At 44.2% G+C, this 26,472-nt stretch overlaps 1 protein-coding gene across 1 annotated transcript in view; it reads right to left on the bottom strand.

The window, feature by feature from the left end:
* Window positions 1-851: 851 nt before the first annotated feature.
* Window positions 852-26,472, bottom strand: part of ppp3ca (protein phosphatase 3, catalytic subunit, alpha isozyme) — a gene marked incomplete at both ends in the record, with an annotated part of 83,953 nt that continues 58,332 nt past the window's right edge. Inside the window, 10 exons of the mRNA XM_084140249.1 lie at window positions 852-1,042; window positions 2,789-2,839; window positions 4,591-4,688; window positions 5,096-5,180; window positions 7,035-7,118; window positions 7,667-7,792; window positions 15,746-15,840; window positions 16,131-16,208; window positions 24,803-24,942; window positions 25,299-25,444. Of these exons, the coding sequence (XP_083996375.1) occupies window positions 852-1,042; window positions 2,789-2,839; window positions 4,591-4,688; window positions 5,096-5,180; window positions 7,035-7,118; window positions 7,667-7,792; window positions 15,746-15,840; window positions 16,131-16,208; window positions 24,803-24,942; window positions 25,299-25,444 (1,094 nt within the window). The remainder of the gene's footprint in view (window positions 1,043-2,788; window positions 2,840-4,590; window positions 4,689-5,095; window positions 5,181-7,034; window positions 7,119-7,666; window positions 7,793-15,745; window positions 15,841-16,130; window positions 16,209-24,802; window positions 24,943-25,298; window positions 25,445-26,472) is intronic.

The raw sequence follows: 26,472 nt of genomic DNA on the forward strand, positions 1-26,472 counted from the left end.
TAGACCTGGAGCTGGGACTACAGCGCCTAAACATGACAGACCGTGGCTTTGGTTGGTGGAGAGGCCACAGCCAAGCCCACGTTCCACCCCTACCCCTTCCCCTGCAGGCTCATGGCATCTTACCACAAAATAAATCAAGAAATCAACGTTTTCAGGTAAGATTGCATTGCAAGAAGTAAAATCTACATATTTTTTATTTTCAAATGTCCTTTCTTACAAACAAGATTTTATTTGTATTCATTAATACTAGTAGCAAAACATTTGACTAGCGAGATCATTTCTGTATGAGATGAGTTCATGAGTGAAACTCTTAATCAAAATAGTCAAATGTGTGTGTGGCATGGGTACTGTACTGGAGTGTCTCATGTCAGACCCCATGAGGATGTACTGTAACAGACATGGGAGAAAGCTCGGGACTCCAAACTCTGCCCACTCGGTCTGTGATTGGATTGAGAGAGGGAACAGCAGACACACCCACAGGACCACACCCCTGGCCCTCATCCCAACAGGGGCCCCTACATCCCGCCCCGCTGGCCTCTCCTCTCCTCCTCCCTGTCCCTGCCCTAAGCTCTGACCCCACTACCCCCCTCCCGTCTGTGCTCAGTTTCCCTTTGTGGTGACCTGCCGTCTAAAAAATAAACCACCTTACCCATTTGAATAAGAGATTTAACATTTGATTCGTTTCTCTAATTGGATGAAAGAGCAGCAGGCGGTAGATGCAGATGTTGTGTTGTGTCTGTGGGTGTGTTATGTTTTGTCTATATTCTGAGGCCTGATATCACGATTTGGCGACTTCTTGGCGCACAGCACGGCAGTCGCATGGACTCTAGGGCGGGCCACAGGACGAAGCATCACTGGCTGTTGCTGTTGTCATTGTCATTGTCTTCTGTGCCGTTGGCCTCGGACATGTTCATCTTGCCCATGGACTGTCCCACGTGGTTGACCCCGACTCTGCGGGGAGGCATACGCTCGTTGATACGGTCTAGGCCCTTGGCCTCCTCGAAGCTGGCAATCTTATGCTGGGGAGAAAACCCACGGATGGCTGCAGGGAGGACAGGTAGGAGGAGAGAGAGGACATACAGGGGATCAGTATCACTGTATCATGATATAATTTATAACTGATAAACCTTGATTTTAAATCCTTTGAAATACCTCTTTGTGCACTCTCATATGAAAATGGTTAAACATAGCCTACAGTATATGCTTTTTACATAAAATATTATTGGGAAGTACCATACTTTGGCCTGAATGCAATAGGCTGTGTTTAGACAGGCAACCCAATTCTGATATTTATTTTCACTTATTGGTCTTTTGACCAATCAAATCAGCTCTGAAAAAGATCTGCTGTGAAAAGATCTGATGTGATTGGTCAAAATATCAATTAGTGGAAAAAAATATCAGAATTGGGCTAACCTAATGTAGCAGGCGTAAAAGAAACATACTGGTCTTGAGGAGAAGAAAAAAATAACTGTTGGGGGAGGATTTGAATAGATGTAATTGTGGACAGAGTGATATCAGAAACCTTGAGATATCCACAGGCTCATCTGAGAGAATGAGTCAACGACTCAGCACCCTCCTGTCCTGTACTAAAATGACACCCATGTTTACTAGAATTGCACCCTCCTTTACTAGAATTGCACCTTTGTTTACTAGAATGGCACCTTCCTTTAATAACTTAGACAAACTTCCCCTCGTGGAAGAGCACCCTTGTTTACTAGAATAGCACCCTTGTTTACGGTTGTTATAATTATGTATCATGAAGCCAACATGACATTACAGTACCAGTTGCATGACATAATCATGTCATACTCCATACATCGTCCTGTTAGTGTGTAAGTTCATGCCCATTCACTTAACCCTGTCGTGATGCAGGCAGTTGTTTAACTGCGGCTGTCAATTGCTGCATCATGACATTGTCAGGTCATTGTGAGAGCATCAGGTGTCCAGAGACTCCGGAGACGGAAGAGGAAGCGAGACATCTCACTCGCTCCTTTTTTATGGTTCATATACAGACAATGAACTAAGCAGACCAGACCCAGCTGCTAATGCATTGGTGCCTATGGGAGAGCCACCCCTTAAGCAGACCGGAACACTGACAATTCTTTTCAACGGTAAATGGCCTGAGTGGGACTTCTTCATTTATTCACTATCTTTGGAGACTCTATTGTTCACATAGATGACACATCATGCTCATGATACCATTCAGTTGACTTCATGATGCATACTGTATTTCACCTTAGCTCTCGCCTGTGTCCTGTTCTCCCTGCATGCGATGCATCTTTGAACCAGATGGGGGTGGAAGATAAGCCAAATCCAAAAAATAAAAGAAGGAATCATGCCTGAGCATAAAAAGATACCTGAAACCATCATGCAGCTCTTGGTAGCACCTCACTTTGCATGGCTTTAATTACTTACATACAATAACAAATCCATGTGTTTATATTTATATGTGTTTACATGTGTGTGTTTGTATTTCTATGTAAGGTATTAAACTTGATCACACTTGTGAAAGGCTTTGTTTTTCCTGTGCACACCATGTAATTAATGTCAAATACATCTCTTGACACTTACATCATAACTGATATAGTTTAGATATTTACATTGACATCTCTTGTAATCAAGATACTGCAAAGTTCCGTGCTACCCATTCTAAATCTAACTGTCCCCCTGATATGTTGTTTAATGCAGGCTGAATATGCACTACTATTGTAACTGACGGGTAGTTGACCCAATGCATGTCCTGCAGGCCAGCCTGCTGAGAGGGGTGGGGTCGGGGACACAGCTTTACCTTCTCCGTCCTCAGTTTCTGTGTCGATGGCTTCGATGGCCTCGGTGGTGGCTGGGGGGGGGAAAGGAGGGGAGCGTGTTACTTCTGGCAAAGCCATGCAGATGCAGAATGCAGCCCCCGACGGTAGTTAGGCAGCTAGCTAGAGACCAGCGAGAGACCAGGAAGTGAGAGACGCATGTACCCCAGTAACACAGCCAGACTGAGTGGCCAGAGGCCTGGGGAACACCCCAGGGCTGGGCTTGAGAGACTCTTGAGGGCCACAGGACCTGACTGAACTCAACAGAGTAGAATGGTCTTGGAAATCCCAGACCTAGGTCTGGAACATTGGTAACATTGTGGGAGGCAGTTCTAGAGAGACTAGTAGTAGAAAGACACCTCATCCAGATTTTCAAAGGTCAACTCAATGGGAGTAAATACAGGTGAGATGACAGGTGAGGTGAGATGACAGGTGAGTTGAGATGACAGGTGAGGTGAGATGACTGGTGAGGTGAGGTGAGATGACTGGTGGGGTGAGATGACAGGTGAGGTGAGATGACAGGTGGGGTGAGATGACAGGTGAGGTGAGATGACAGGTGAGGTGAGGTGAGATGACAGGTGAGGTGAGATGACTGGTGAGGTGAGATAACTGGTGAGGTGAGATGACAGGAGAGGTGAGGTGAGATGACAGGAGAGGTGAGGTGAGATGACAGGAGAGGTGAGGTGAGATGACTGGTGAGATGAGATGACTGGTGAGGTGAGATGACTGGTGAGGTGAGATGACAGGTGAGATGAGATGACAGGTGAGATGAGATGACAGGTGAGATGAGATGACAGGTGAGGTGAGATGAGATGACTGGTGGGGTGAGATGACAGGTGAGTTGAGATGACAGGTGAGGTGAGGTGAGATGACAGGTGAGATGAGATGACAGGTGAGGTGAGATGAGATGACTGGTGGGGTGAGATGACAGGTGAGATGAGATGACAGGTGAGTTGAGATGACAGGTGAGATGAGATGACAGGTGCGGTGAGATGAGATGACTGGTGGGGTGAGATGACAGGTGAGTTGAGATGACAGGTGAGATGAGATGACAGGTGAGATGAGATGACAGGTGAGATGAGATGACAGGTGAGATGAGATGACTGGTGGGGTGAGATGACAGGTGAGATGAGATGACAGGTGAGATGAGATGACTGGTGGGGTGAGATGACAGGTGAGTTGAGATGACAGGTGAGATGAGATGACTGGTGGGGTGAGATGAGATGACTGGTGGGGTGAGATGACAGGTGAGATGAGATGACAGGTGAGTTGAGATGACAGGTGAGATGAGATGAGATGACTGGTGGGGTGAGATGACAGGTGAGGTGAGATGACAGGTGAGATGAGATGACAGGTGAGATGAGATGACAGGTGAGATGAGATGAGATGACAGGTGAGGTGAGATGACAGGTGAGGTGAGATGACAGGTGAGTTGAGATGACAGGTGAGGTGAGATGAGATGACTGGTGGGGTGAGATGACAGGTGAGGTGAGATGACAGGTGAGGTGAGATGACTGTCTCTCTCTCTCTCTAGTGTCGAGCTATAGCTAAAGGGGGCAGAATCTGCAGGCCTCCAGAGTCAAGGGTGGCTGCCCAAACCTGGGTCAGAAACAAAGGGACCAGAGGACGGATACGAAGACAAAGACCCAGGGAGAGAGGGAGAGCGATGGAGACTGTGACAAAGAAAAGAGTCACAGTGATAGAAAGAGGAACGGACAGACAGGGAGGGAAGGGAGGGAGGGAAGGAAGGAGGGATAAACAGCCCTGGCCTGGGCCTCTTCCTCACCACTCTGCAGGGTCTGTTTGCCCCCGGAGAGCACCCCGCTGGGCAGCATGCCAGTAGGAGTTAGACCCTTCAGCGTCAACACGTTCTCACTCTCCTCCCTGCGGGACACACGGAATAGCACCACACACAGGTCAGAGGACCACACACAGGTCAGAGGACCACACACAGGTCAGAGGACCACACACAGGTCAGAGGACATCCACACAGGTCACTCATGTACATTTATATTTACATTACATTTAAGTCATTTAGCAGACGCTCTTATCCAGAGCGACTTACAGTTAGTGAGTGCATACATTCTTTTTTATACTGGCCCCCTGTGGGAATCGAACCCACAACCCTGGCGTTGCAAACGCCATGCTCTACTGAGCTACATCCCTGCGTAGGCTTCTGGGGGGGGGCTTCTACTGTATATCCACTCTATTATAATAACTCTATATTCAGTGTTAGAGATGTGTTCAAGTGCAACAGCTACAGTAGAATGCGAGGTGGAGAACGTTCTCACCGAAGCACTTTGAACATCGTTGCCATTTTCCCAATGGCGCGGATCTTGTTCCTGATCACCTCCTTCCGAGCTGCAGCTGCGTTGGCTAGAAAGATGGCAGACGTCAGGAGTGAGTCTACGGGCCACGTTGAAATGATCCATTTACAATGCATTCGGAAAGTGTTCAGACCCCTTGACTTTTTCCACATTTTGTTACGTTACAGCCTTATTCTAAAATTGAATTAATTATTTTTTTACCTCATCAATCTACACACAATACCCCATAATGACAAAGCGAAAAAATGTTTTTAGAAATGTTTTCTAATTTAACATAAAACACATAAACACCGTATTTACATAAGTATTCAGACCCTTTTGCTATGAGACTCAAAATTGAGCTCAAGTGCATCCTGTTTCCATTGATAATCCTTGAGATGTTTCTACAACTTGATTGGAGTCCACCTGTGGTAAATTCAATTGATTGGACATGATTTGGAAAGGCACACACCTGTCTATATAAGGTCCCACAGTTGACAGTGCATGTCAGAGCAAAAACCAAGCCATGAGGTTGAAGGAATTGTCCGTAGAGCTCCAAGACAGGATTGTGTCGAGACACAGATCTGGGGAAGGGTACCAAAAACTGTCTGCAGCATTGAAGGTCCCCAAGAACACAGTGGCCTCCATCATTCTTAAATGGAAGAAGTTTGGAACCACCAAGACTCTACCTAGAGCTGGCCACCCGGCCAAACTGAGCAATCGGGGGAGAAGGGCCTTGGTCAGGGAGGTGACCAAGAACCCGATGGTCACTCTGAAAGAGCTCCATAGTTCCTCTGTGGAGATGGGAGAACCTTCTAGAAGGACAACCATCTCTGCAGCATTCCACCAATCAGGCCTTTATGGTAGAGTGGCCAGACGGAAGCCACTCCTCAGTAAAAGGCACATGACAGTGCGCTTGGAGTTTGCCAAAAAGCACCTAAAGGACTCAGACCATGAGAAACAAGATTCTCTGGTCTGATGAAACCAAGATTGAACTCTTTGGCCTGAATGCCAAGCGTCACGTCTGAAGGAAATCTGGCACCATCCCTACAGTGAAGCATGGTGATGGCAGCATCATGCTGTGGGGATGTTTTTCAGCGGCAGGGACTGGGAGCCTAGTCAGGATCGAGGGAAAGATGAATGGAGCAAAGTACAGAGAGATCCTTGATGAAAACCTGCTCCAGAGTGCTCAGGACCTCAGACTGGGGCGAAGGTTCACCTTCCAACAGGACAACGACCCTAAGCACACAGCCAAGACAACGCAGGAGTGGCTTCGGGACAAGTCTCTGAATGTCCTTGAGTGGCCCAGCCAGAGCCTGGACTTCAACCCGATCAAACATCTCTGGAGAGACCTGAAAATAGCTGTGCAGCGACACTCCCCATCCAACCTGACAGAGCTTGAGAGGCTCTGCAGAGAAGAGTGGGAGAAACTCCCCAAATTCAGGTGTGCCAAGCTTGTTGCGACATACCAAGAAGACATCAAGGCTTTCATCGCTGCCAAAGGTGCTTCAACAAAGTACTGAGTAAAGGGTCTGAATACTTATGTAAATGTAATATTTCAGTTTTTTTATATTTAATACATTTGCAAAAATTTCAAAAAAACTGTTTTTGCTTAGTCATTATGGGGTATTGTGTGTAGATTGATGAGGTGGAAAAACAATTTAATCAATTTTATATTAAGGCTATAATGTAACAAAATGTGGAAAAAGTCAAGGGGTCTGAATACTTTCCGAATGCACTGTATATTCTTTACTGGTAATTAAATGAGCCCCTCATAACAAACAAAAACCCAGAGGTCATATAATGTACGAATACCATAATAATACATGTTCTTACTTATTTATAAGGACCTATGCCAGGGAGAGGAGTGTGAGACACTACAGTTCTAATTGACTCTTAACAGTACTGTATATCATCGACTCACCATCTAAGATCTCTTGGTCGTCTCCGTCATTCATGAGCTCGTCGTCAGAGCAGATGCTCAACACGTTCACCAGCATCTCTGTGACTGGAGAGGGGTCAAAGGTTATCAGATGAGGGCGCTGCTGTACATATTTGATTATGATAAAATGTAGCAAGAGGGTAAATATAGAAGAACACGGGTCATTGTTCATTATAAACTGGGTGTGTCGAGCCCTGAATGCTGATTGGCTGACAGCCATGGTATACCGCGGGTATGACAAAACATGTATTTTTACTGCTCTAATTACGTTGGTAACCAGTTTATAATAGCAATAAGGCACCTCGGGGGTTTGTGGTATATTGCCAATATACCACGGTTAAGGGCTGTACCAGGCACTCCGTGTTGCGTCATGCATAACAACAGCCTTTAGCCGTGGTATATTGTCCATATACCACACCCCCTCGTGCCTTATTGCTAAAGCATATCAGTCTGAGAGCATGGATGAGTCCTGCTGAACGTTTGTATTGACTAGCAAGTTAAGATGATTCTCACCACTCAGCTTGAACAGGATTAAAACAGCAGAACAGTGCAGCGTAGTCATCATTACACAAAGACATGTTCTACTAACGAATGGGAAAGGGTGGTGGCGGTACCTTTCTCCCCCACAAAAGGCAGGGACCAGGTGAACACGTCCATGAAGTTGGGCAGCCAGTAGGGATGAGGGGAGCAGTTGAACTGCCTGATGTTCATCACGTTATTTTCATACTTCAGTACTGCAGCTGTGGAGGGGGAAAAAAACACAAGGGTCATGTAAGGGTCATGTAAACATAAAAATGTCTACATCTACATGGATACACACATACTACACAAAACCTAGTAGGTTTAAAGAAACAACACAGTAAAAAATGACCATCAGTGTGTCGAGTGATACATTCATCACGCTGTACATCACTAATGCCGTGGAATTCTCCATTTTGAGCCCACTCCTATATCAATGGCGCAGCATGCGTTATTTTGCTGCAAGCATATGCATGAAAATAAGTTTTAAATCCTGTCAATTCCCAAGACGGCATTGTTTTTTCCATCTCACACCAACGATTCATGCCTTCAGTTGCGGACAGAAAACGGAGCATACGATGTGCTTCTTCTGCAGACATATTCACAGTGACTGAAAGGACCAAAGAAGGTGCTTTTGAAGAAAAATATTTTGGGAAAAAAAAGCATGTCTTTGAAACAGCAGTGGTTGATGGGAGCTAGCTCTAGGATAATTATGACTCTGTTTCAAAGACATGCTTTTTTTTCTCCAAAATATTTTTCTTCAAAAGCACCTTCTTTGGTCCTTTCAGTCACTGTGAATATGTCTGCAGAAGAAGCACATCGTATGCTCCGTTTTCTGTCCGCAACTGGAGGCATGAATCGTTGGTGTGAGATGGAAAAAACAATGCCGTCTTGTGAATTGACAGGATTTCAAACTTATTTTCTTCCACTATATACAGTATAATGATGATATGAGTTTAGTCTCTTGACAAACAGATGCTACAGGAAGGAGCCTTTTTACTCAAAGAGGTAACAGAATCCATGACATCAAACAAATAACTTTTCTAAAAAATATATATATATACAAAAATACATCTGTATAAAACAATAATCTATCAAATTACAAACAGAGCAGAGGTCTAATTATACACGGGCTCTTCAGAGTGGCCTGAAGATAGTAGGCTGGAGCAACATTCATAGTCTTATGGGGGTACACACCTTGATATGTGTTTGTGTGGGTGTGTGAGAGAGAGACTGAAACAGAGATATAAACAGACAGAGACAGAGACAGAGGAAGAGACATAGCGACAGACAGAGAGAGAAAGAGAGAGCAACAGAGCGAGAGAGAAACAGAGGCACAGGAAGACAGGCAGAGAGAGAAAGAGACAGATTAGCAGAGACAGACAGAGAGACAGAGACAGACAGAGAAAAAGACATAGCGACAGACAGGGAGAGAAAGACACAGAGACAGAAACAGAGGAAGAGACAGAAACAGAAACAGAGGAAGAGACAGACAGAAACAGAGACAGAAACAGAGGAAGAGACAGAGATAGAAAAAAAGATAGAAACAGAGGAAGAGACAGAACCAGAGACAGAAATATAGGAAGAAACATACAGAAACAGAGATAGAAACAGAGATAGAAACAGAAACAGAGACAGAAACAGAAACAGAGGAAGAGACAGAGACAGAAACATAGGAAGAAACAGAGACAGAAACAGAGATAGAAACAGAAACAGAAACCGAGGAAGAGATAGAGACAGAAACAGAGACAGAAACATAGGAAGAGACAGAAACAGAGACAGAAACAGAGACAGAGACAGAGACAGAAACAGAAACATAGGAAGAGACAGAGACAGAAACAGAGACAGAAACATAGGAAGAGACAGAAACAGAGACAGAAACAGAGACAGAAACAGAGGAAGAGACAGAGACAGAAACAGAGGAAGAGACAGAAACAGAGACAGAAACAGAAACAGAGACAGAAACAGAGGAAGAGACAGAAACAGAGGAAGAGACAGAAACAGAAACAGAGACAGAGACAGAGACAGAAACAGAGGAAGAGACAGAGACAGAAACAGAAACAGAGACATAAACGTAGGAAGAGACAGAGACAGAAACAGAGACAGAAACAGAAACAGAGGAAGAGACGGAGACAGAAACATAGGAAGAGACAGAAACAGAGGAAGAGACAGAAACAGAGACAGAGACAGAAACAGAGGAAGAGACAGAGACAGAAACAGAGACATAAACGTAGGAAGAGACAGACAGAAACAGACACAGAAACAGAAACAGAGGAAGAGACAGAGACAGAAACATAGGAAGAAACAGAGACAGAGATAGAAACAGAGACAGAGACAAAAACAGAAACAGAGGAAGAGACAGAGACATAGACAGAGACAGAGACAGAAACATAGGAAGAGACAGAGACAGAAACAGAGACAGAGACAGAAACATAGGAAGAGACAGAGAAAGAGACAGAAACATAGGAAGAGACAGAGAAAGAGACAGAAACAGAAACAGAAACAGAGATAGAAACAGAAACAGAAACCGAGGAAGAGACAGAGAAAGAGACAGAAACATAGACAGAGACAGAGACAGAGACAGAGACAAAAACAGAAACAGAGGAAGAGACAGAGACAGAAACAGAGACAGAGACAGAAACATAGGAAGAGACAGAGACAGAAACAGAGACAGAAACAGAGACAGAAACAGAGACAGAGACAGAAACAGAGACAGAAACGTAGGAAGAGACAGACAGAAACAGACACAGAAACAGAAACAGAGGAAGAAACAGAGACAGAAACATAGGAAGAAACAGAGACAGAGATAGAAACATAGGAAGAGACAGAGACAGAAACAGAGGAAGAGACAGAGACAGAAACATAGGAAGAAACAGAGACAGAGATAGAAACATAGGAAGAGACAGAGACAGAAACATAGGAAGAGACAGAGACAGAAACAGAGGAAGAGACAGAGGAAGAGACAGAAACAGAGGAAGAGACAGAAACAGAGACAGAGACAGAAACATAGGAAGAGACAGAGACAGAAACAGAGACAGAAACAGAGGAAGAGACAGAAACAGAGGAAGAGACAGAAACATAGGAAGAGACAGAAACAGAGGAAGAGACAGAGACAGAAACAGAAACAGAGACAGAGACAGAAACAGAAACAGAAACAGAGACAGAAACAGAGGAAGAGACAGAGACAGAAACAGAGGAAGAGACAGAAACAGAGGAAAAGACAGAAACAGAGGAAGAGACAGAGACAGAAACAGAAACAGAAACAGAGACAGAAACATAGGAAGAAACAGAGACAGAGATAGAAACAGAAACAGAGGAAGAGACAGAGACAGAAACATAGACAGAAGCAGAGGAAGAGACAGAGACAGAAACATAGACAGAAGCAGAGGAAGAGACAGAGACAGAAACAGAGACAGAAACAGAGACAGACACAGATGAAGAGACAGAGACAGAAACAGAGACAGAAACAGAGACAGAAACAGAGGAAGAGACAGAGACAGAAACAGAAACAGAGACATAGGAAAAGAGACAGAAACAGAGACAGAAACAGAGGAAGAGACAGAAACAGAAACAGAGACAGAAACAGAAACAGAGACAGAAACAGAGACAGAAACAGAGACAGAAACAGAGGAAGAGACACAGAGACCGAAACAGAGACAGAAACAGAGACAGAAACAGACATAGAAACTGAGGAAGAGACAGAGACAGAGGAAGAGACAGAGACAGAAACAGAGACAGAGACAGAAACAGAGACAGAAACATAGGAAGAGACAGAAACAGAGACAGAAACAGAGACAGAAACATATGAAGAGACAGAAACAGAGACAGAAACAGAAACAGAGACATAGGAAGAGACAGAGGAAGAGACAGAAACAGAGGAAGAGACAGAGACAGAGGAAGAGACAGAGACAGAGACAGAAACAGAAACAGAAACATAGGAAGAGAGAGACAGAAACAGAGACAGAGACAGAAACAGAGGAAGAGACAGAAACAGAGACAGAAACAGAAACATAGGAAGAAACAGAGACAGCGATAGAAACAGAAACAGAAACAGAGGAAGAGACAGAAACAGAGACAGAAACAGAGACAGAGACAGAGACAGAAACAGAGGAAGAGACAGAAACAGAGATAGAAACAGAAACAGAGGAAGAGACAGAGACAGAAACATAGACAGAAACAGAAACAGAGGAAGAGACAGAGACAGAGATAGAAACAGAGACAGAAACAGAGGAAGAGACAGAGACAGAGGAAGAGGAAGAGACAGAGACAGAGATAGAAACAGAAACAGAGGAAGAGACAGAAACAGAAACAGAGGAATAGACAGAGACAGAGACAGAGACAGAGACAGAGGAAGAGACAGAGACATAAACAGAGGAAGTGTCAGAGACAGAAACAGAAACATAGACAGAAACAGAGGAAGAGACAGAAACAGAGACAGAGACATAAACAGAGGAAGTGTCAGAGACAGAAACAGAAACATAGACAGAAACAGAGGAAGAGACAGAAACAGAGACAGAGACAGAAAGAGACAGAAAGATGCAGAGACAGAGCGAGAGAGGCAGAGACATAGCGACAGACACAGAGAGAAAGAAACAGAGACAGACACAGAAAGAGACAGAGGCACAGGACAGCGACAGAAAGACAGAGAAAGGAGATGAGACGATCAACCATTAGGTGCCCTTCTTGAGCCCCAGAAGTGAAGTGTTCCATCATGAGATATAAAGCTAGCTACATAGAGATAGTCAGCCTTACCGACAGTCCCTCCCACGCTCTCACTATGTCCCACTATCCATCTCCACCAAGCCACATATTGAACACCACTCACCAACACATATATGATCCAACATACATTCACTACGTACAGTAAGGGAAAAAAGTATTTGATCCCCTGCTGATTTTGTACGTTTGCCCACTGACAAAGAAATGATCAGTCTATAATTTTAATGGTAGGTTTATTTGAACAGTGAGAGACAGATATTTTTTTAAATAATTTAAAAAACGCATGTCAAAAATGTTATAAATTGATTTGCATTTTAATGAGGGAAATCAGTATTTGACCCCCTCTCAATCAGAAAGATTTCTGGCTCCCAGGTGTCTTTTATACAGGTAACGAGCTGAGATTAGGAGCACACTCTTAAAGGGAGTGCTCCTAATCTCAGTTTGTTACCTGTATAAAAGACACCTGTCCACAGAAGCAATCAATCAATCAGATTCCAAACTCTCCACCATGGCCAAGACCAAAGAGCTCTCCTAGGATGTCAGGGACAAGATTGTAGACCTACACAAGGCTGGAATGGGCTACAAGACCATCGCCAAGCAGCTTGGTGAGAAGGTAGCAAGAGTTGGTGCGATTATTCGCAAATGGAAGAAACACAAAATAACTGTCAATCTCCCTCGGCCTGGGGTTCCATGCAAGATCTCACCTCGTGGAGTTGCAATGATCATGATAACGGTGAGGAATCAGCCCAGAACTACACGGGAGGATCTTGTCAATGATCTCAAGGCAGCTGGGACCATAGTCACCAAGAAAACAATTGGTAACACACTATGCCGTGAAGGACTGAAATCCTGCAGCGCCCGCAAGGTCCCCCTGCTCAAGAAAGCACATATACATGCCCATCTGAAGTTTGCCAATGAACATCTGAATGATTCAGAGGAGAACTGGGTGAAAGTGTTGTGGTCAGATGAGACCAAAATCGAGCTCTTTGGCATCAACTCAACTCGCCGTGTTTGGATGAGGAGGAATGCTGCCTATGACCCCAAGAACACCATCCCCACCGTCAAACATGGAGGTGGAAACATTATGCTTTGGGGGTGTTTTTCTGCTAAGGGGACAGGACAACTTCACCGCATCAAAGGGACAATGGACGGGGCCATGTACCGTCAAATCTTGGGTGAGAACCTCCTTCCCTCAGCCAGGGCATTGAAAATGGGTTGTGGATGGGTATTCCAGCATGACAATGACCCAAAACACACGGCCAAGGCAACAAAGGAGTGGCTCAAGAAGAAGCACATTATGGTCCTGGAGTGGCCTAGCCAGTCTCCAGACCTTAATCCCATAGAAAATCTGTGGGGGGAGCTGAACAAACGTCAGCCTCGAAACCTTAATGACTTGGAGAAGATCTGCAAAGAGGAGTGGGACAAAATCCCTCCTGAGATGTGTGCAAACTACAAGAAACGTCTGACCTCTGTGATTGCCAACAAGGGTTTTGCCACCAAGTACATGTTTTGCAGAGGGGTCAAATACTTATTTCCCTCATTAAAATGCAAATCAATTTATAACATTTTTGACATGCATTTTTCTGGATTTTTTTGTTGTTATTCTGTCTCTCACTGTTCAAATAAACCTACCATTAAAATTATAGAATGATAATTTATTTGTCAGTGGGCAAACGCACAAAATCAGCAGGGGATCAAATACTTTTTTCCCTCACTGTATATACTAGTTCACATAGACTCATACGTTAACACTACAAATACATACCCTTATATATCCAATATATAAACAATATAGAAATATACATAAACAGTACCAGTCAAAAGTTTGGACACACGTACTCGTTCAAGGGTTTTTCTTTATTTTTACTATTTTCTACATTGTAGAATAACAGTGAAGACATCAAAACTATGAAATAACACATGAAATCATGTAGTAACCAAAAAAAAGTTAAACAAATCAAAATATATTTTAGATTTTAGATTCTTCAAAGTAGCCACCCTTTGCCTTGATGACAGCTTTGCACACACTTGGCATTCTCTCAAGCAGCTTCATGATGTAGTATGCTTTTCCAACAGTCTTGAAGGAGTTCCCGTATATGCTGAGCACTTGTTGGCTGCTTTTCCTTCACTCTGCAGTCCAACTCATCCCAAACCATCTCAATTGGGTTGAGGTCGGGTGATTGTGGAGGCCAGGTCATCTGATGCAGCACTCCATCACTCTCCTTCTTGGTCAAATAGCCCTTACACAGCCTGGAGGTGTGTTTTGGGTCATTGTCCTGTTGAAAAACAAATGATAGTCCCACTAAGCGCAAACCAGATGGGATGGCGTATCGCTGCAGAATGCTGTGTAACCATGCTGGTTAAGTGTGCCTTGAATTCTAAATAAATCACAGACAGTGTCACCAGCAAAGCACCATCACACCTCCTACTCCATGCTTCACAGTGGGAACCACACATGCGGAGATCATCCGTTCACCTACTATGTGTCCTCACAAAGACACGGCGGTTGGAACCAAAAATCTCAAATTTGGACTCATCAGACCAAAGGACAGATTTCCAACGGTCTAATGTCCATTGCTCGTGTTTCTTGGCCCAAGCAAGTCTCTTCTTCTTATTGGTGTCCTTTAGTAGTGGTTTCTTTGCAGCAATTCGACCATGTAGGCCTGATTCACGCAGTCTCCTCTGAACAGTTGATGTTGAGATGTGTCTGTTACTTTAACTCTGTGAAGCATTTATTTGGGCTGCAATCTGAGGTGCAGTTAAGTGCCGATTTCTGAGGCTGGTAACTCTAATGAACTTATCCTCTGTAGCAGAGGTAACTCTGGGTCTTCTTTTCCTGTGGCGGTCCTCATGAGAGCCATTTTCATCATAGCGCTTGATGGTTTTTGCGACTGCACTTGAAGAAACGTTCAAAGTTTTTGAAGTTTTCCGGATTGACTGACCTTCATGTCTTAAAGTAATGATGGACTGTCCTTTATTTTTGCTTATTTGAGCTGTTCTTGCCATAATATGGACTTGGTATTTTACCAAATAGGACTATCTTCTGTATACCACCCCTACCTTGTCACAACACAACTGATTGGCTCAAACGCATTAAGAAGGAAAGAAATTCCACAAATTAACTTTTAACAAGGCACACCTATTAATTGAAATGCATTCCAGGTGACTACCTCATGAAGCTGGTTGAGAGAATGCCAAGAGTGTGCAAAGCTGTCATCAAGGCAAAGGGTGGCTACTTTGAAGAATCTCAAAGATAAAATATATTTTGATTTGTTTAACACTTTTTTGGTTACTACATGATTCCATATGTGTTATTTCATAGTTTTGATGTCTTCACTATTATTCTACAATGTAGAAAATAGTAAAAAAATAAAGAAAAACCCTTGAATGAGTAGGTGTGTCCAAACTTTTGACTGGTAGTGTATATAAAAACTACATGGAGCAGATAGACTGACCTTTGTTGTTGTAAACGTCAAGGTAGTTTGGCGCTGAGAAGATGGTGATGAGGGAGGGAAAGCCGGTAGTCTGGCTCTTCCGGTACATCCGGTAGCTATAGGACACCCACAGATAGAGAGTGGGAGGTGTTTTCAGATTAATCATCTGGATGAATCATGAATCGTATGAAAGCTATTGAAAGTGTGTGTGTGTGTGTGAGAGAGAGAGAGAGAGAGAGAGAGAGAGAGAGAGAGAGAGAGAGAGAGAGAGAGAGAGAGAGAGAGAGAGAGAGAGAGAGAGAGAGAGAGAGAGAGAGAGAGAGAGAGAGAGAGAGAGAGAGAGAGAGAGAGAGAGAGAGAGAGAGAGAGAGAGAGAGAGAGAGAGAGAGAGAGAGAGAGTACATACCCAGCATCTTGTGCTTCATGTGCTCGGATAACTGATAATAAGTTATTGTTCTGTAGGAACTCACATACAGCTGGATAACTGCACAGCAGAAAAAGGAGAAAGGGTTTTGGGATGGCATTTTTAAATTCACACTGTTTGATACATATCACAGAGCACACAGCTAGCACTGACCCATGGAACTGAAAAACATGCAGAATACATAAGTATTGTGTAACAGCGCATAGCTGAATACACAGTGGCAAAACGTTATATGACTATATTACAGTCACGAAACAGAGAATACAATATGATACCCCTGGTCCAGCCACAGAGTAGAACATTGACATTGTCCTACAACACAACAAAACAGTGCAGAGCGTCAGCAGGCGTCAGTGTGTTGTTATCAGAGCACTGCTCAGTATGATGTAAGACAGAGCAGCCCATCCCAGCCCATCCCACGGCTCCCAGTTCTCCCAAAGCAACCTTATGCCACTCACTGGGCTCAAAAACACAACAAACCATGTCAGCTATTATTTGACTGCTAACTGGCTGTCAGTTCTACCCTGACAGGAAATGTGTGAGGATTGGTACATAACCCCATTCTTTAAGCAAACTGTTAACAAGATGGCCTGTTTGTCAGCATTGTTCACTCCTTCCCTTCCATCTCTTCCTCTTCCTATCACTTGCTCCAGTTTGGGCTGGAGGAGTGGGTTGTCATAGCAACAGCTCATTGCAGAGCCCCAGGGGGATTGTGGGATAGATGGCAGTGTTGAGCTGATACTGGCCCCTGCCCGGACTCTTGCTTTACACCCACGATGCATTTCAACCGCCTGGCTTGGAGTAGGAGGTCCCTATGTCTACTCCCCCTCTCATCTCCTCTACATTACTCTCCTTTAACCCCACAACCCCCACCTGCTGTCTCTAATGTATCACCCCTCTGTATCTCACTCCGTCCTGCTGATTCAGATAGAGATACAGTTTCAGCTAAAGCTTGATTCCATTCCAATTCCTGAAGGAATTGTGAGCTTAACAGATGCTACATAAACCCAGAATGTGTATATGGTTATATAATCGTATAGTCAAATCTATTTCGTGATGAACAGAAAAAAGAGACACTACGATCACCATGATCATAACACAAAATTATCAGATTCATAAAATAACAGGATAACAATGGTTATGAAAAAATGGAATGCACATGCTTACGACTCAAGCTCACATATTGATTGGCCCGAATGTGCATCGTTTTTTAATCCATGGCTCAGTTGGTCAGAGGAGGGGGTCTACTCATATCTGTGTCAGATTTGGCTCCTGGGGCGTTTCTCTTGACCAGTGTATTGGTAAAACCTTCAGGTGCTGAAACTTTAGGGTTACAGGGTGACTGATGAGAAGCATTACAGAGACGTTCCCTGAAGACACTATTAAAACCCCTCACTGACAAACCAGGCCATAGGCCTTTTCACCTCACCATATGAAAACAAGCTCAGTCCACCACTTAACAACATGGATGCCGGGTGGGACTACATAAAGTGTCCTGTGGCTGTCCGATAGTTCCCTTAATGTATTACTGTGGTCAGTCAGAATGATACAGCACATATAAACATGGACATAAGCCAGCTGAGATCCATCTACACCACCTACTATCACCAAGGATACCATATGCCCCCTCACAAACTGACTGACCAATGCCCTGAGAGGTGCACTTGTTTCTGTGTGTAACTGCATCTAATGAGGATGTGTTAACCTAAGACAGCCATGCATTGTACCAACATCTCCACCCATCCCAGGGCCACCCCTAGCTTTTTGGGGGCCCAAAGCAAGATTTGGTTGCCCCTGTAGTTCTAAACATGTTGCCATGACTTATGCCATGTTTATATGATATCTGAGTGAGAGTGACTAACAAAATCAATGTGGGCCCCCTGGGGGTCAGGGCCCATGGGCACTTGCCCAGTTGGTAATTTGGTGATAGGTTTAGATACAGTGGGGTCCAAAATGATTGACACCCTTAATAAAGATGAGCAATTATGACTGTATGCTCATAAAATTGGGAAATTATATTATTTTATACTAATATAATTGCTCAGAGAAAGATATTCTGTTTATGAAGAAAGAAAAAACCCTCAAAGGTAGTGTTCAAAATTAGACACCCTTAACGACTCTTATAAATAAAGTAGTCAAAAGTCTAGTATTTGGTCCCATATTCGCACGCAATGATTACATCAAGCTTGTGACTCTACAAACTTGTTGGATGCATTTTGCAGTTCGTTTTGGTTGTATTGGTTGTATTTGTGCCCAATAGAAATGAATGGTAAATCTTGTATTGTGTCATTTTGGAGTCACTTTTATTGTAAATAAGAATATAATATGTTTCTAAACACTTCTACATTCATGTGGATGCTACCATGATTATGGATAATCCTGAATGAATTGTGAATAATGATGAGAGAGAAAGTTACAGAGGGTCAATGATCATATCCCCAAGACATGCTAACCTCCCCTTTTATTGGTAATGGTTAGAGGTTAGCATGTCTTGAAGTGTTTAGAAACATATTATATTCTTATTTGCAATAAAAGTGACTCCAAAATGACACAATACATTATTTACCATTAATTTCTAAAGGACACAAAATAATCTGAACCACAACCAAAACAAACTTTAAATGCATCCAACAAGTTTGAAGAGTCACAAGCTTGATGTAGTCACTGCGTGCTAGGAATATGGGACCAAATACTAAACTTTTAACTACTTTATTTCTAAGAATATTTAGGTGTATTGTCACGATCGTTGGTTAGAGAGGACCAAGGCGCAGCGTGTTGAGCGAACATACTTTAATAGTAAAGTGCAAACACGAATACAAAACAATAAACGATACGTAACGTCCTCAGACAATGACTGACAAGGAACAAAAACCCACAAACACAAGGTGAAAACAGACATTATAAATATGGCTCCCAATCAGAGACAACGAGCCAAACAGCTGACACTCGTTACCTCTGATTGGGAGTCACTCATCCAAACAAAGAAATACAACCACATAGAACAACCCAACCAAACAGAACACAACGAAACGAACACACCCTGGCTCAACATACAAAGTCCCGGAGCCAGAGCGTGACAGTACCCCCCCCTAAAGGCGCGGACTGCGACCGCGCCTCAATAAGGGCTAAACAAGGGAGGGCTGGGTGGGCATACCTCCTCGGCGGTGGTTCTGGCTCCGGCCCTGATCCCCACCTCCTCTCCAACCCCCCAAAGTACCCCTGGTCCTGTCTAGCCCCGCTGGTCGGAGCCGGACTGACGACACGCGCCCCTGGCTTGGTGCGTGGAACAGGAACGGGCCTCACCGGACTGACGACTCCATTCCCTGGTTTGGTGCGAGTAGCAGGAACGAGCTGGACCAGGCTGACGACTCGCATCCCTGGTTTGGTGCGAGTAGCAGGAACGGGCTGGACCAGGCTGACGCCTCGCACCCCTGGCTTGGTGCGAGTAGCAGGAACGGGTTGGACCAGGCTGGCGACTCGCACCCCTGGTTTGGTGCGAGTGGCAGGAACAGGCCGGGTCGGGCTGGCGACGCACACCGTAGGCTTTGTGCGTGGAGCAGGGACAGGCCGGGCTGGGCTGGCGACGCACACCGTAGGCTTTGTGCGTGGAGCAGGAACAGGCCGGGCTGGGCTGGCGACGCACACCGTAGGCTTTGTGCGTGGAGCAGGGACAGGCCGGGCTGGACTGGCGACGCACCTCGTAGGCTTGGTGCGTGGAGCAGGGACAGGCCGGGCTGGGCTGTCGACGCACACCACTGACTTGGTGGGAATGGCAGGAACCGGCCGGGCTGGGCTGACGACGTGCACCACTGACTTGGTGGGAATGGCAGGAACAGGCCGGGCTGGGCTGACGACGCGCACCACTGACTTGGTGGGAATGGCAGGAACAGGCCGGGCCGGGCTGTCGACGCACACCACAGACTTGGTGGGAATGGCAGGAACAGGCCGGGCTGGGCTGACGACGCGCACCACTGCCTTGGTGGGAATGGCAGGAACAGGCCGGACCGTACTGGGGACACACACCACTGGCCCCACGCAGGGATCAGGAACGGGCCGGACCGGACTGGTAACACACCCCAGTACCTCTCGCCGTGCCTCCACACTTTCCCTCTCCTCTGTGCCCAGTGGCCCCCCTAACCTGGCGGCCTTCTCTGCCAACGCTTTGCAGCGCTCTAACCCGTACACCTGCTGCCCCGACGTCGTGAGCCCCCCCCTAAAAATTTCCTGGGGGTCTCTCCTCCCTGTGGCCCAGGCCTCTCTCCCTCTTGCCAGACTCGCAATCATCTCCTCCCACGTCCATCCTCTCTCCTCGTCACGCTGCTTGATCTGGTTAAGGTGGGTTTTTCTGTCACGATCGTTGGTTAGAGAGGACCAAGGCGCAGCGTGTTGAGCGAACATACTTTAATAGTAAAGTGCAAACACGAATACAAAACAATAAACGATACGTAACGTCCTCAGACAATGACTGACAAGGAACAAAAACCCACAAACACAAGGTGAAAACAGACATTATAAATATGGCTCCCAATCAGAGACAACGAGCCAAACAGCTGACACTCGTTACCTCTGATTGGGAGTCACTCATCCAAACAAAGAAATACAACCACATAGAACAACCCAACCAAACAGAACACAACGAAACGAACACACCCTGGCTCAACATACAAAGTCCCGGAGCCAGAGCGTGACATGTATCAATTTTGACCCCTACCTTTTTGAGGAAAAAAGTATTACTTGTTAAACAAAATATTTTTCTCTGAGCAATTGTATTAGTATAATATTATATAGCATACAGAATTTGAATTATTTATTTTATACAGTCATTATAGCTCATCTTTATCAAGGGTCTCAATAATTTTGGACCCCACTGGCTAGACTATCTTACCTAGCAATCTAAAAATGTTTAGCTGACATGGGCTAATTGAGTGACTGACATAAAAAGTGAGTTTATTTCCAAAACTCTATATCCACCAATTTTTCACATTTGTGTTTTTTTCATCAGAAATGATTGCTTATGGGTACCTTCATGTGTGTGTAAAATATTACTGTTCTCATATTTTTAATTAATAGATTTGAGATGTGTATGAAAAGTTTTTTTTTTGCTAAACGCGATATATCCATTGTTTATATCCTGTATATTTGAATGTGATATGGTTGTCTCACCTAGCTATCTTAAGATGAATGCACTAAGTAAGTCGCCCTGGGTAAATGTCATATGTACACTCCCGGTCAAAAGTTTTAGAACACCTACTCATTCAAGGGTTTTTCTTTGTTTTTACTATTTTCTACATTGTAGAATAATAGTGAAGACATCAAAACTATGAAAAAAAAGTGTGCAAAGCTGTCATCAAAGCAAAGGGTGGCTATTTGAAGAATCTCAAATATAAAATATATTTTGATTTGTTTAACACTTTTTTGGTTACTACATGATTCCATATGTGTTATTTCATAGTTTTGATGTCTTCACTATTATTCTACAATGTAGAAAATAGTAAAAAATAATGAAAAACCCTTGAATGAGTAGGTGTTCTAAAACTTTTGACCGGTAGTGTAAATGTTTTACATACAGATCTCATATTACTGTACTGAATTATTATTTAAAATGTGTTAAATAAATATTGGTGTCACAAATCTATTATTGGTACATTTATTTATAAAAAATGTCGTTATTTGTTACATTTGACCGTGTAAAACCTAGCAGTACTACTTATTTCTCTGAGAGTGAGGCAGCTATATAACATTTTGCAAAAACAAACATGAATATTTGTCTCTCTGAAATGAAACCATCAAGTGATAGATTTTAAACAAATACTTTTCTGTCATTGAACAACCCCATGCCATGATTAGAGAGTGAAAAAACACACCAATCTCTTTAATAATTTCTTTAAACAATAAAAATGAATTTACCAACATTTCTGAAAATGGACATAGCGTTTTGAAATGAAACTCTTCAATTGGAAACCTGCTGATGCAATACCACATTTTTTAATTGCACATTATGTATTCTACTTTTCTAACTCTCCAAACTAAGTTGAGACCCAGATGGAGTTTATTTTTTTGGGGTCGGGGGCCCCCTAGCGGCTTTGGGGCACAGCAGTCTACGCGCAGTAGTCTGTAGTCTGTGTATAGGCAGAGGTTGAGCTGACCCATCCCATCCTGCCGCCAACCCCTCTACCCCTCCCCACAGCCACTGCCATCCACAGCCCCATCAAAGGTTAATCAGCGTGTGAAATATTTAAGTGTTAGAAGGTTTACGCAATAAATATCTTTAAGGAATACCTGGGATAGGATAAAGTAATCCTTCTACCCCCCCCCCCCCCCAAAAAATAAAAATAAAAATAAAAAATAAAAAAATAAAAAATAAGTGGTTATCCCACTGGCTATAGGGTGAATGCACCAATTTGTAAGTCGCTCTGGATAAGAGCGTCTGCTAAATGACGTAAATGTGCCCTTGAGCAAGGCACTTAACCCTAATTGCTCCTGTAAGTCGCTCTGGATAAGAGCGTCTGCTAAATGACTAAAATGTAAAATGTAAATGTAAATAAAAACAACAGAATAACGGCCGTGCCCTGAGCTCCTGGAGAGCCTACTGTATGAAGCCCATAGATCCAGGGCTTTCCACCCAAATTCCCTCGGCACCCAGAATGTAGGTCAGGGCAGCGGCTGCATCTCACACAGACATGACATACACTATTGCTTACAGGATACAGAGCCGAGGCAACACAGATGCACATAGGTGGTGTGTATTTACAGTGCATTCGGAAAGTATTCAGACCCCTTCACTTTTTCCACATTTTGTTACGTTACAGCCTTATTCTAAAATGGATTTTAAAAAAAGAATCCATCATCAATCTACACACAATACCACATAATGACAAAGCGAAAACAGGTTTTTAGAAATGTTAGCAAATGTATAAAAAATAAAAAACAGAAATACCTTATTTACATAAGTATTCAGACCCTTTGCTATGAGACTCGAAATTGAGCTCAGGTGCATCCTGTTTCCATTGATCATCCTTCAGATGTTTCTACAACTTGATTGGAGTCCACCTGTGGTAAATTCAACTGATTGGATATGATTTGGAAAGGCACACAGTTGACAGTGCATGTCAGAGCAAAAACCAAGCCATGAGGTCGAAGCAATTGTCCGTAGAGCTCCGAGACAGGATTGTGTCGAGGCACAGATCTGGGGAAGGGTTCCAAAAAATGTCTGCTGCATTGAAGGTCCCCAAGAACACAGTGGCCTCCATCATTCTTAAATGGAAGAAGTTTGGAACCACCAAGACTCATCCTAGAGCTGGCCGCCCGGCCAAACTGAGCAATCTGGGGAGAAGGGCCTTGGTCAGGGAGGTGAACAAGAACCCAATGGTCACTCTGACAAAGCTCCAGAGTTCCTCTGTGGAGATGGGAGAACTTTCCAGAAGGACAACCATCTCTGCAGCACTCAACCAATCAGGCCTTTATGATAGAGTGCCCAGATGGAAGCCACTCCTCAGTAAAAAGCACATGACAGCCCGCTTGGAGTTGGTCAAAAGGCACCTAAAGGACTCTCAGACCATGAGAAACAAGATTCTCTGGTCTGATGAAACCAAGATTGAACTCTTTGGCTTGAATGCCAAGCATCACGTCTGGAGGAAACTTGGCACCATCCCTATGGTGAAGCATGATGGTGGCAGTGTCATGCTGTGGGGATGTTTTTTTCAGCGGAAGGGACTGGGAGACTAGTCCTTGATGAAAACCTGCTCCAGAGCGCTCAGGACCTCAGCACACAGCAAAGACAATGCAGGAGTGGCTTCGGAACTAGTCTCTGAATGTCCTTGAGTGGCCCAGCCAGAGCCTGGACTTTAACCCGATCTAACATCTCTGGAAAGACCTGAAAATAGCTGTGCAGCGACGCTCCCCATCCAACCTGACAGAGCTTGAGAGCATCTGTAAAGAAGAATGGGAGAAACTCCCCAAATACAGGTGTGCCAAGCTTGTAGCGTCATACCCCACAATACTTGAGGCTGTAATCGCTGCCAAAGGTTCTTCAACAAAGTACTGAGTAAAGGGTCTGAATACTTATGTAAATGTGATATTTCAGTTTTTATATATTTAATACATTTGCAAAAATGTAAAAAAAAAAAAACAGTTTTTGCTTTGTCATTATGGGGTATTGTGTGTAGATTGATGAGGGGGAAAAAAACGATTAAGTCCATTTTAGAATAAGGCTGTAACGTAACAACATGTGGAAAAAGTTAAGGGGTCTGAATACTTTCCGAATGCACTGTATGTGCTGTATATCCGTGTGTCTATACAATTGTGTTTGTGTGTGTGAGATAGGATTCATTCATTTTGGTTTGGAGGTACAGATGTAGGATCTTAATTTGAGCCAGTCTGCTACAGCAGGAGAATACTCCTGATACAACAGGACATGTGATTCATTATGTGGATTATAATTAATTGACATTTTTTGTAGGGGTTGATACATTTTTCTTTAGGGGAAATCAAGTCTGACATTTTAAAGTGGACATGACAAACTTTAGAAGCATTTTTAAACCTCAAATACACTACAAATGTGCACTTCTCAGCAACAAAAGAGTGATCTTGATGGCTCAAAAACATGAGGAACAGTGATGAGAGAAAGTGTTGAAAAGGAGAGTGAGAGAGCTGACCTGTAGAAGTAGGAGCAGCCTCGGACTGTGTTGTGGCTGAAGAACTCCTGTGTCTTCTCGTTGCCAAAGTCCTCCAGAGGATCAGACCACAGTAGGTCACACATGGGCCCAAATGCTGGAGGCTCCTTGAACCGGTCTATCTACAGCAGAGAGAAACATGCTGAATTCAGACAAATGCAAATACACACATTTTCAGACATAAAAACATAAAAACATGCACACACATAGACACAGACACAGACATACACACACACACACTGGTTGGTAGGCACACACACACACACACACACACACACACACACACACACACACACACACACACACACACACACACACACACACACACACACACACACACACAGACAGACAGACACACACAGGCACACACAAACAAACAAAATGCACATGTACTGTACTCAAGTATGCAAAGAAAAAAGACACAGTCAATGTGATTTTCCTATGCATGGCTTGGTACTGCCATGGTGTGGTTAAGTACCTTCTTTATGTCATCTAAGGTGTGTATTTCCGGTGAGAGTCCTCCGTGGACACACAGGAACTGCTGGTTCATGAGGGCAGCCAGGGGAAGGCAGTCAAAGGCGTCCATGCATGAATCATAAACCTGCTCCGAGTACTTGATTTTACCTGATCACCACAGAGAGGGGCAGACATAGAGACAACTGGATCAGTAGAATGATACACATAGGGACTCATCATTAGTAAAGGTGGAATCCTGATGTGAGATATGGGTTAATAGCTTCAATTGTTATTGACATTAATTCATGATTCAAACGTAAGAGAGATTTCAGCCTGCAATGGATACTCCAAGAAAGAACTAACACAATATCTCATCCTCAAGAACATCCAACCATCCTCTTTCTACACTCACACACACATAATATATGCTCTATTGTGTGATGAGACTGAGCAGAGAACAAGATGACCCCCATCATGCACTTCTTCATGAATGTATGACTAGAGACCCAGAGAACACCTCTACCTTCTGTCCCATTCCTCCCCAGAGAACACCTCTACCTTCTGTCCCATTCCTCCCCAGAGAACACTTCTACCTTCTGTCCCATTCATCCCCAGACAACACCTCTACCTTCTGTCCCATTCCTCCCCAGAGAACACCTCTACCTTCTGCCCCATTCCTCCCCAGAGAACACCTCTACCTTCTGTCCCATTCCTCCCCAGAGAACACCTCTACCTTCTGTCCCATTCCTCCCCAGAGAACACTTCTACCTTCTGTCCCATTCCTCCCCAGAGAACACCTCTACCTTCTGTCCCATTCCTCCCCAGAGAACACCTCTACCTTCTGCCCCATTCCTCCCCAGAGAACACCTCTACCTTCTGTCCCATTCCTCCCCAGAGAACACCTCTACCTTCTGTCCCATTCCTCCCCAGAGAACACTTCTACCTTCTGTCCCATTCATCCCCAGACAACACCTCTACCTTCTGTCCCATTCCTCCCCAGAGAACAACTCTCCCCATTCCTCCCCATCTCATCTCAGGGATCTCTGATATTGATCACAACTTCTCCTCAGATAAGCCTCTGTTTCATCTTTGTTTGTGTGTGTGTGTTTATGTTTGTGTGTGCTTATATGCGATGCAGTGTTTCATCATTAACTCTCAATCACCAACTCAGTCCTCCTCACCTCCTGCCTGCTCCT

This window comes from Coregonus lavaretus (genome assembly GCF_964263955.1).
Source record: "Coregonus lavaretus genome assembly, chromosome: 24".
Lineage (NCBI taxonomy): Eukaryota > Metazoa > Chordata > Actinopteri > Salmoniformes > Salmonidae > Coregonus > Coregonus lavaretus.